Here is an 11909-nt window from a genome sequence, read left to right as displayed (position 1 = left end):
GGTATGATGAAGCATTTCGACATGTCATGTGTTTCATGAAAGTTCTAAGTTTCAATGTCATGTCACTTGCATTGGGATCGTGAAAAATATTTTGTTTTTTAATAATAGTTTTTTTAAAAGTAAATTTTTATCACGACCCCAAATGTTAAGACAAGAAAATGTTATAGTGGAACCAATGTTTTGAATACCGTACCGGATGGCGTACCGGTCAAGACACTGGAACGAAATATTTCGGTACCGGTACCGTTTCGTGTACCGTTTCGGGATAGTCGATATATGAATAAATTATATATATAAATATATATAACAATTATATTCTAAAATAATAGTTTATATATGAATAAATTATATATAAATACATACATACATATAAATTATAAATAGTCTAATCTAAATTGGGGGTCAAAAAATAAACTTGTAGTTTGAAAAAACGAAAAAAAAAAAAAAAACACAGGTCGAAATATCGGCGGTACCGGCCGAAATATAGGCCGGTACAGGCCGAAATTTAAGCCGAAACGGCCGGTATTTTGGCCGGTACGGTATATATCTAGTACCTGTACCGGCCGGACGGCCGAAACGAAAAATTTCGGCCGTACCGGCCGGTACGGTACGAAATTAAAAACATTGAGTGGAACTCCTCTATCTTCTCAAGAGTGTTTAAAATGGAGGGATAACCCCTGGGTCGACGAAGCAAAGTCGACGGGTCTCAAATGGATCCTAAAAGAAAAGGATGTCGGAGCGAGATCGCACCTAAAACTAGTGGGTGCACAACGGTAAAGGCGAAAAGCGAACTGCCATAATAAGAAAGATTAAGATGTACTCACCTTGGTCAAAGAGGCCAATGGTTGATGCGGTAACTAGTGGGGAATGTACACACGGTGCATAGGGGAGCCGTGAGCTATCCAAGTATGTTCAATGACAAGAAAGGCCTTGAGCTCAAAAGTTATGTTAGGAATTAAGAATTGAGCTCACAAGTATGTTAATGAATGAATATGAAACGAAAGAAAGAATGTTTTTGGAAGGAACAAGTCATGAAGTTTTTGAACTATGATGTCTTCAAAAGTCAAGTACATAAGTAAAGTTTTATGTCTATGCATTCATTGTCAAGTTGCTTTCATATGCATATGATATCTGTTACACGTTATTTGTTTACATATTGAGATTTCACGAAATCTCACTATTGTAATTTTTCACTATCATTCCAATGCCAGGTACACAGGATCACTAGCCATGGAAGGCATCTGTGAGATAGTGGCAATTATTGAGAAATCTTCACAGTACTCTTGAGTCTTTATATATATTATTTCAATTTTCTAATAGGGTTGTTACCATCATGAGTCAGTATGATCCAAAAATTATTGAGCAATGATATTTTTATTTATTTTAGAAACATATATTTTATAACTTATCTTCAACCTTTAAACTTTCAAGTGATGACACAACTAGACAAAATTTTCAAGTAAAATAAGGAGCAATTATTAAGGTGCATGGAAGATTAATGCTCCATCTTTTTCATGGGTGGCTTTTCAAAAGGCCGTAGATCACATGGCACATTCGGAAGCCCCCAACGGGAGCTCCAAATGTAAGAGTAGCATTCCTTTTAATTTTATATTCTCGCTATGAGCCGTGCTATACCCACAGACAAGATCATTTGATTTTTTATTTTCATTAAAAAACAAAAGATTTGTATTTGTACGTCGCTGGATTAACTTTTCTCTTATAGCTATTGAATTTTTTAAGGTAGTGATCTTATGTCTCTCATTTTACTTACTTCACGTACTTCTGATATAAATTGCACTTTTTTTATTTTAAATATTTTTAAAAAAATTAAAAAAATATATATCAATACACAACATGTTTTTTACCTATCTTCCAGGTGCATACAGTACATACTACATAGCACAAGATCAAGTCGTGACAGTATAAAGATCATCTCCTATTGTTGTTAATGAACCAAATATGCAAACAAGGCCCTCTTAAGTTTCGAATTAATGGCGTACTCTCCAACCACTCAAACATCCCCTTCATCTTCTTCTTCTTCGCCTCCATGGGATGTTTTTCTCAGTTTCCATGGCGAGGACACCCGCAAGAGTTTTACTGCCCATCTGTATACTGCTTTGAAACAAAGAAGCCTTTCTACCTTTAGGGATGACAAAGAACTGGAGAGAGGAAAATATATATCTCAAGAACTCTTGAATGCAATTGAAAACTCCATGTATGCGGTCATCGTTCTCTCACCAAACTATGCTTTTTCGAGATGGTGCTTAACTGAACTGGCCAAGATCATGGAACGCATGAAAAAGACGAGGTTGATAATTTTGCCAGTTTTCTATCACGTGGATCCTTCTCACGTGAGAAATCAGAAAGAAACTTTTGTAGAAGCTTTTGCTAAACATGAAAATGATCCCAGGATTGTCGTAGATGATCTGCAAACATGGAGATCGGCATTGCATAAAGTGGGCCATATCTCCGGATGGGATTTACGCGATGGGTAAATAATTTATTAATTACGTTCTAGATCATCTTCAGAAACCTGATTTTGGAAAATAATTCTGTTTCGGTTCCAGTAGTACTTTATCATTATATATTTTCGACGGAAACTAGTACATGAAGATGACATATTCATAGAATTGCTTAATTTGCCAATTAAGAACGAATCAACGTGCATGACATTCATTCATATATAAAAGTTTCCAGTCAAGATGAGCCAAAGGTAAAGGGTCTCTCGATCAAAAGTTTATCAGATTGCTTGAGTAATGCTAATTTCTGGGAGAACAGATTTTAACCTTAACTTATAATTACCTGCAGGTTCATGTCTTTATTTTTTTCCCTTTTGGTTACAAATTAAAGTGATCAGATCGGTAGCTAGCGATATAATGGCCATGGCTAGCTTGATGTTAATTATATTCTTGTTGGATTTAATTGTTATCGTTTTTGTATAAAATATGAGAGTCACCCTTTTCTGGTACTGTAATGTGACACCAGGAAGGGAACGCGGAGAAAGAATTATTGCTATAAAATTTTGCAGAAATTCTAGTGTTGGTGATGTAGATGAGTTACCTTCTTCTCAGCACTCAGAGAAGGAATGTTGCAGTAGAATTTTGGAAAGAAAAGAGAGCAGAAAGTCTGGGGAGTTAAAAGCTTTACAACACACACACACACACACATATATATATAACCTATATGCATACCAATTGATTACAACACAACTCGCTACATTGGTTTATTTTTTCAATCTTCTTAATTTGCAGGGATGAGTCAATGGTTATTCAAGAGATTGTCGGAAAGATACATGATGGTAAATTAAATTCCATAGTCTCAGCCGTTTCCAAGAAGCTTGTTGGAATAGGCTCTCGTGTAGAGAAAATGATGAATTCCTACTTAAATATTGGGCCGGATGATGTTCGCTTCGTAGGGATATTGGGGATGGGCGGTATCGGCAAGACAACTCTTGCACGTGCCGTTTATGACAGAATTTCCAGTCAATTTGAAGCTAGAAGTTTTATTGCCAATGTTAGGGAAGAAAGTACAAGAGGCGGTCTAGTTCCTTTGCAAACACAACTTCTTTCCGATATCCTGATGACGAGCAATATCGTCATTAGGGACATTGAAAGAGGAAGTAATGCGATATGCCAAGGACTTTGTCGTAAAAAGGTTTTAGTAGTTCTTGATGATGTGGATCAAACCCAACAATTAGAGGCATTGGCAAACCGGCGAGATTGGTTTGGTGGAGGGAGTATAATTCTTATAACAACAAGAGATAAGGATGTGTTGATAAAACGTGGATTGGCTGAAGATGAAATATATAGGGCAAAAAAATTGGATGATGATGAAGCTCTCCAACTCTTTAGTTGGAAAGCATTCGAGAATGACCTCCCTCTAGAAGGTTTTGTGGAGCTTTCCAAACAGATTATACATTATGCTAATGGCCTTCCTTTAGCTCTTGAAGTTTTGGGTCTATTCTTATCATGTCGGAATAATGTAGATTTTTGGAAAAGTGCTCTGAGAGGTCTAAGAGAAAACCCCAAGAAAGAAATCGTGGATATACTTAAAATAAGTTTCGATGGACTCGAGGAAAACGAGCAAAAAATGTTTCTAGATATTGCATGTTACTTCAGAGGGGAGAAGTATGTCGACCGTGTCAAGAGCATACTAGAAAGTTGTGATTATCACACAAGCAGTGGTATAGAGATTCTTATCAACAAGTCTCTCATAACAATCTCGGGAGGAAGACTGTGGATGCATGATCTACTCCGAGAAATGGGTCATGAAATTGTTCGTCACCAATCTCAAGGAGATCCTGGCAGACAGAGTAGGTTGTGGCTTACTAATGATATCATTCGGGTACTGAAGAACAATAGTGTAAGTGGATCTTAGAATAATAAGCTCATTGAATTTCAGTATACTTGATTATATCATGCACTGCACTAATTTGTTATCGTTGGTCACTAGGGAACAAATAGGATCGAAGGCATAGTCCTAAACTCTCCTCCACAAGAAGAATTACACTTTAATTTTGATGTCTTCTCGGAGATGAAGAACTTAAGATTGCTCAAGATCATAGGTAATGTGCACCTTTCTCAGGGCCTTAGTTATCTTTCTACAGAGTTGCGGGTTATGGAGTGGCATGGATATCCTTTAAAATCTTTGCCAATGAGTTTCCGGCAACCTGATAAACTCGTTGAACTGAGTATGTGTTGCAGCCACATTCAGCAACTGTGGCAGGGAACTAAGGTAAGATGTTTGCTTGAATAAAAGTGTTTTTTTCTGAATTCTAAAAGACTAATAAATTAATGTATGCATCAAAGTTAATTCATTCCCATATTTATCGTTATATCCCAGAGTTTATACAAGCTAGAGCATTTTGACCTTAGTGACTCTCGGTACTTGGTGGAGACCCCGGACTTCACTAATGCCCCAAATCTTAAGAGGCTGATTCTTCGTGGCTGTACAAAATTGCGTAATCTCCACTCATCGGTTGGAGCTCTAAAACGCCTTATTCTTCTAAATTTGAAAGGTTGCACATCTCTTACTAGCCTTCCCTGTAACATTAACTGGGATTCCCTAGAAATTTTAATTCTTTCTGGCTGTACGAGACTCTGGAAGTTTCCAGAAACGGTGGGAAATATGAATCTTTTGAGGCAACTTTATTTGGATGGGATTTCATTAGAAGAACTTCCATCATCAATTGGGCATTTAACTGGCCTTACTTATTTGAGTTTGAGAGGCTGCAAAAGACTCTTGAGTCTTCCGAGTGCCATTTGTGGTTTGACATCTCTTAAAACTCTCGCTCTCTATGGTTGTTCACAACTTGAGGAAATGCCTGAGGGACTAGGGAATTTGGAACATCTGGAGGAGCTCGATTTAAGTGAAACCGCTATAAGGCAATTTCCATCCTCCATTACATGTCTACAAAATCTTAGATTGTTGTCCTTCCAAGGATGTTTAGGTCTGCCACCTAAGTCGTTTCTCAAACGATTAGTAACTTGGTTTTGGGGGAACCCCGACACTGGTTTGGTGTTGCGTACTTCGTTGTCAAGGGCTCTATGCAGCTTGAAGAAATTAGATTTGAGTAATTGCCATTTAAAAGATGGAGCAATTCCCAATGACCTAAGTGAATTATCATCACTGCTAGCTCTAGATCTAAGTGGAAACGATTTCACGCTCTTACCTGAAAGCATCTCTCAACTTTCGAAGCTTGTTATCATTTTCTTGAGACGTTGTTGCCAGCTTCAATCATTGCCAGAACTTCCATCAAGTACAGCATACGTTGATGCTCTAGATTGTATCTCATTGGAAACACGTTCAAATAAACTTCATGCATGGGTATCAGATGAAACTGGATTAGCTTTTCTAAATAGTACCCATGAGCCATGTCAATTGAAAGATGGACAACGCGACCTATTGAAAGAAAGAACCATTAAGGTATGTTAGTTTCTTCTCTCTTGCACCATCAAATTTTTAACTTTATTTCAAATTGCTCCAGTCCTTTGTCAAACATCATATAGAGGCTTTTAAATGTTAAATGTACGGTCAAATTATAGTGCTTTTTAAGAACAGTATTAAAAGTTGCAATTTAAAAAACGTAATTTGGACTGAAATCGTGGATATTGAATGGTTTAACTTGACAAAATGTCATATTAATATACCTAGTTAGTTGAACCGTAAAAAGTTAGCTTTCTGTTTTTCGTAGGCACACATCGATGTTGCAGCCAGAGGAGTAGGAATTCCAAAGTGGTTCCAGAATCAGAGTATGGATTCCTCGATTACAATTGGGTTGCATCCAGATTTCGGTGATAGAAGAAAGTGGTTCGGATATGCTCTTTATTTTGTCTTTGAAATCAATGACCTTGAAAGTTTGGAGTCAACACGTTTTACAGGGTTTGATTCTGAAGAGCTTGTGCTTCATTTTGTTACCGATGATGGTCCTCTCAAAGCCCTCCTAAAGTTTGATACACTCCTGAAATTCTCCAGTACTATTGATACACCAGTAGGACATTGGATATATGTAGAACGCATCTGGTTTGACAAAAAGTCAAAGCAAGTGGATAAATGGAATTACATTGAGGTTTCAATTACGATTGGCAATCCGTTCATGAAGGTGGAAATGTGTGGGGCTCAACTAGTACACGATCAAAATGTCCAAGAGTTTATCGATGCAGTTTTCTCTCATCCTCATTGAATTTTACGAATACAAATTCAATTAAGAGTTTGGCTAATAGAATTCAAAAATAATTTACATTGAATTATACAATTTCGAAAGGATATGACTGTAGCTAAAGTAATTTATGATTGGTGGTTATAATATTTGTTGATCACTGTAGTTAAACAAAATTGATTAAAAATATTTTCAGATACTTGCAATTTCCTTTACTTTTCTTCTGCACTATTTATTTCTTTTCAAAGTTTCTTTTTTTCTGCCTGATAATGTTGGGTTCAATCTTTTAGATTTAGAATTTTTTTTTTTTTTTTATTTGGAGGGGGATTTGTGCTTTGTTCTAGCGCTCTCACGGTTGTGATTTGAGGTGGAAACAAAAAGAAATTAAATGGTGTTTTTTTTAGGTAAAAATGTAATTGATAGATGTGTTTTTTTTAATGGTGTTGTATTAAATATTTAGAATGTATTTGCTGCACTCCAGAAATATTGTTCTGCACTTGTATTAATGTATTTCCATATACCTCTTAATTTAGAAAAAAAATTAATTGAAAAACAAATTGAAAAAAAAATATTATTAAATTTATAATATTTTATTATTTTTTGACTAATAGATGGATAATCTAACGTGGGAATAAGTTTTGAGTAGAATAGCCAAATGCAAAATCATGTTATATTATGCAAATTTTTTGCAAATCCAATGCTAATGCTAAAAAAATGACTCAAAATTTGCGATGGAAAGGGGCATTTCAAATTCCAGAGCTTTTTGTTATGTGTTCATATATGGCCCATGAATTCACATCCTAGAAAACCGGCTTGCTAGGTGGAGGTGCCCTCAAGCTTATATGTACACATACCATTTGACTCCTAACTAATGTTGGACCATAACATACCCCCCACTCTTCAATATGGCTGTACAGGAACTGCCAGAACCTGCCGCGAACCGATCAGACCAATTGCCGGATCACGGAACCGGTCGGAACCGGCAAAGAACCGGTCGGCAGTCGAGAGGAATTGAAGGAAAACCGATATCGGTGGTTCGACGCCGGTTTGAACCCCTAGAAAACCACTGAACCGGCCGATCCAGTCTATTTATATATTTTTTAATATATGTATATAAAACAGCGTTGTTCCACTTATAATAAGTGAAACGGCGTCGTTTTAAAGCTTGAAAGTTTTAAAAAAAAATAATCATAGAACGGGATCGTTTTAAGATGAATTAATAACCCCCCACGCCCCTCTTCTTCTTCCCCACGTCATCTTCTTCCTCTCTAGCCTCTGCAACTCTCTTATTCTTCCATGGCAGCAACGGCGAAACACTTCTTCACTCTTCCTCAGTTCCTCCTCCTTCACAGAAGATGCCAACGGTGGACCGAAGACCGCGCTGACACACGTTGAGATCGATATGATCGGTTTTCTCTCCCCAAACCCTCAGTTTCGGTCAGTTCAACAGACCCATGGCAGACGTCGATGGTGTCTCAATTTTGCGCCGAAACCGACGCCGAACCCATCGTTGTACAACCCTACTCTTTAGGACCAATGCCCACATTGGTCAAACACTATGGGAGGCTTTCCCTAGGCTGAGGCAACATGGCCAGTCCCACTAGAGCCAAAGCCGGCCACTCCGCAAGCCCAGTCAGTTAGGCGAGACAATATGGAAGCCCATAACCGGCTCTGATACCATTTGTTAAAGACCTAACTATTAATCCAAAATTTCTTAACACTCTCCGCGAAGTAGCTATCCAGGTGGTTCCAGTTTTCCTTTCTAAACCTGATTACGCCAAAGAATGTTGGTGAAATAGAATCTAGTGGTCCAATCTATTGCATAAAGGTTTTACCTCAAATGAAATATTAGAATGCAACTCAAAGAATTAAAGTAGTTGTTCTGTCGAGGACCCAAGCTGCATTAACAGTGGCTCAACCATTCGTCTAAAAACACTACTTGAATCCATGCTTCTCAGATGCTATGAGCTCTCTCTCTCTCTCTCTCTCTCTCTCTCTCCAAACGTGATATATATCCCTATATTTTACAAGTAAACTATGCATAAAGCAACAAGCACAAGTATGTTTTTCCGCTAAGTGCATCCCCGCTATGGTTTGCACTTCATGGTATGGATCTTGTAGTTAGTGTCTACTTGCCTCTGAATTTATATGATGACAAGGGGTGTGTGGGATTTTCTATATATGTTAGTTATGTTATCCGCAACCAGATAGGTGTTTCCCACATCTTTGGTCATTTGGATGCATATGATGATGATCTCAAATTATGTTTTTTGGTCTTCCCCCCCACCCCAAACACAATTGTTGCTGGGCCAAGTGGACTTTTTCTGTTCCACATACCTTGTGTCTTTTTCACTGATAAGTTGAATCAACGAAGCAAGATCTAAGCTTCATTTGGAGCAACGATCAAAATATGGAGGTTGTAATGTGTGGAATCCGTGTCATATACGAGCAAGAATTGATTGGGATTGTCCATACAATAGTAAACTGTGTATCATGGAGTCTGGATATCCACCGTCAAAGCTATCTCCGAAGTTTTGTAAATCAAATCAATAATCTGCCAAACTATGTTTATGATCAAGCTATATCAACTACGTGCAATCCAGTATTGCTAGAAGAAAGCCGGCCCTGTTCTTTTGGTTACTTCTCAACGGAAAGGTTAAGTTTTTGCTTAAAAAATTTCATGTTCTCATGAATCTAGAGCCAGGCTCATTAACTTTAATTTTATAAGCTTTAGAACTAATATGTTTTTTTTTCTCATTAATTGATCTGCAAAAATGTAGGAAGAATCAATTCTCAGAAAAGCTTCCATCAAATGAGAAATGTCTACTCAAATAATTGCTGGAAGGGTTTCAAAAGATTTGAGTTCTAATTTTATTAATGTTGGAGCAGTGTATTTTATTGAATTCAGCAAAGGACACTACAAGAAAATAGGCCTTTTCTAGCAATTTTATGATCATCGCAAAAAAAATCGCTGCAATTAACCCCTATTTGAGGCGATTTTTCTCTCGCCGTTGAAATCCAACATAATGTATTTGAAATGTTGAGGCCGAAATTACTGTTCACTTATTTGCGGTGACTTTTTGGACTTTTGCGACAAGTCATTGTCGCCAGAAACAATTGCCACAATAGATACATTTCTGGAGACTTAATGTTTATTAGCAGCTAATAAAAAGCGTTGGAAATATCCTTTTACAAAAAATTTATGAAAAATTGTAGATGACTATTTATGGCAAATCTTTAGTCGTCGGAAATGAGCAGTTCCAACAATTTGTTAAACCGTCAAGAATAGCAGTTCCGCTTTTGTGGCGACTTATGGAGCATTTGAAGCAAGTTAATATCGACGCAAATAAAATTTATTTTTGAAACCGTGTTTTATTTTCGACGACTACTAAAATCGCCGCATATTCCAAGAAAATAGGTTATTTCCAGCAATTTTAAGATTGCCGCAAAAACTATTTAGTGATTAGAATTTTGCAAAATGTATGAAAACTGTACAAAAAATTTTCCAGCGACCTTTAGTCGCCGCAATTGAATATTTCGAGCAATATTTTATTCGTTGCTAATGACTTTTATAATTTTCAGCGAGTTTTGTGCTATTTGTGGCGATATTAAGATGCCGCAAAAAGCTAATAAAATTAAATTGCCCGCTTGTTTCCCTTTATTTCGCTCCAATCGTTTGCCCCCCTCCTCTCCCTCCCCAACTCTTCCTTCTCGAGCACAACCCACGCCGCCGCGCGAATCTGGCGTCAACATTCCCACCACCTCACCTCGACAGCCACCCCCTCCTTCTCCCCAGCTCGCCACCGATCTCTTGCCTCCCTGAATTTGGCGTCACCTCTCTCTCTCTCTCGGATTTCTCTATGTCGCCACCACTAGGGGCGCCATTCGTCATACCCACACGTCAACGTCGTTGCCAGTTCTCCATCGAAGCCCCCTTCTCCTCCACGCCTAGCCCGACATCCCGAGGCCCTCCCTCTCTCCCTTGCTCTGTTCGCAGCCCACATCCATCAATGCGAGATAAGTTTTTGCACAATGTTTAAGGATTAAGATTGTTAATCTTGCTATTTAATTTATTTATTTTAGCAACGTTTCCTTCAATAATTTAGTGTGATAAGATGCCTGTATTTTAGCAAACGATCAAAGATCACCAATAATGTTGTGTTTTCCTGCTGATGAGGGTAGACCATTGCTGAAGTCTAGGGATTTATCCTCCCATACTAATAAAAGAACTTCCCATGCTAGGTTCTACATAGCAAGGATTGTATCAACTAAGTTGGTAACCTGGAATTACTTTTGATTTTTTGCTCCACATTTTTTTTCAAAGATGGCCAAAAGAAGATTGTGGTAACCCTTGTAGAAGCTCTCCATCTTTGGGTGCTGATCTCCACTTGGCAGATGGCTCCCACAATCTTGGAGGATATCCAATTCTCTTGGGTTTGATCTTCTGAGACGTTGAGGCCAAACATGTTCCTTGATATTGCTCTTATAAATGTTGTAGTATTTCTTCCTACGCATAATTTTGGTATTTATTGATTAATTTCTTGATGTCAAGATATTCACGGGCTCATTGACCTTGATCTCATAGTTTAGATAAGCGTATACGCACAATGGAAACATAAATGAGCTAGTATCAATTGTTTTTTTTTTTTTAATTATTACAAGGAAAAAAAAAATTGTTTCTTCTCCAGACTTGCTTCCAACTGGGATTTTTTTAAGACATGGTAACTTGTCTTTTTACTCTAAATTATGTTATTTATGGCTCTGTTTTAGTACCCTTTAAACTTTAAAGTACATATTCCTTGAGCATATTTAGTTCACATAGTTGGATAGTAATTTTTGGTCCTCTAAAAGCACTGGGGGATAGAAAATAGAAAGATAAGTTATCTATTTTGGTTCAAAATTTAAATGTTAAACATACGGTCAAATTATAGTGTTTTTTTTACCCTACTTGGTGAAGATAAGGACGATTATAATATCATCTCAAGTTCATAAAATGGACGATGCCAACAAGATTAAGTACTAATGGAAGCCACTTAAATGAGTAATAAAAGTTACAATTTAAGAACAGTAATTTTATAATTTTACCAGGAGTTTTGTAAATTAAGTCAATAATCTGCCAAACTATGTTTATGATCAAGCTTTATCAACTAAGTGCAATCCAATATTACCAGGAGAAAGGCCCTGTTCTTTTGGTTACTTCTCAACGGAAAGGTTAACTTTTTGCTTAAACAATTTAATTTTTCCAATGAAT

The 11909-nt window shown here is 37.2% G+C and overlaps 2 protein-coding genes across 2 annotated transcripts; both read left to right on the top strand.

Annotated features, from left to right (window-relative positions):
* Positions 1-1991: 1991 nt before the first annotated feature.
* Positions 1992-2495, top strand: LOC118348592 (TMV resistance protein N-like). Its single transcript, XM_035690623.1, has one exon. The coding sequence runs from the start codon at positions 1992-1994 to the stop codon at positions 2493-2495; it is 504 nt and encodes a 167-aa protein (XP_035546516.1).
* An 847-nt stretch (positions 2496-3342) lies between these two features.
* On the top strand, positions 3343-6682 carry LOC109018559 (TMV resistance protein N-like). Its single transcript, XM_035690622.1, has 4 exons — positions 3343-4362; positions 4453-4734; positions 4843-5925; positions 6194-6682. Exons 1-4 carry the CDS (start codon positions 3367-3369, stop codon positions 6680-6682), a joined length of 2850 nt encoding a protein of 949 aa, XP_035546515.1. The 5' UTR covers positions 3343-3366.
* The last annotated feature ends 5227 nt before the right edge of the window (positions 6683-11909 follow it).

The sequence above is a fragment of the Juglans regia genome, chromosome 6, assembly GCF_001411555.2.
Source record: "Juglans regia cultivar Chandler chromosome 6, Walnut 2.0, whole genome shotgun sequence".
Taxonomy (NCBI): domain Eukaryota; kingdom Viridiplantae; phylum Streptophyta; class Magnoliopsida; order Fagales; family Juglandaceae; genus Juglans; species Juglans regia.
This window is presented reverse-complemented; position numbering and strand designations above follow the sequence as displayed.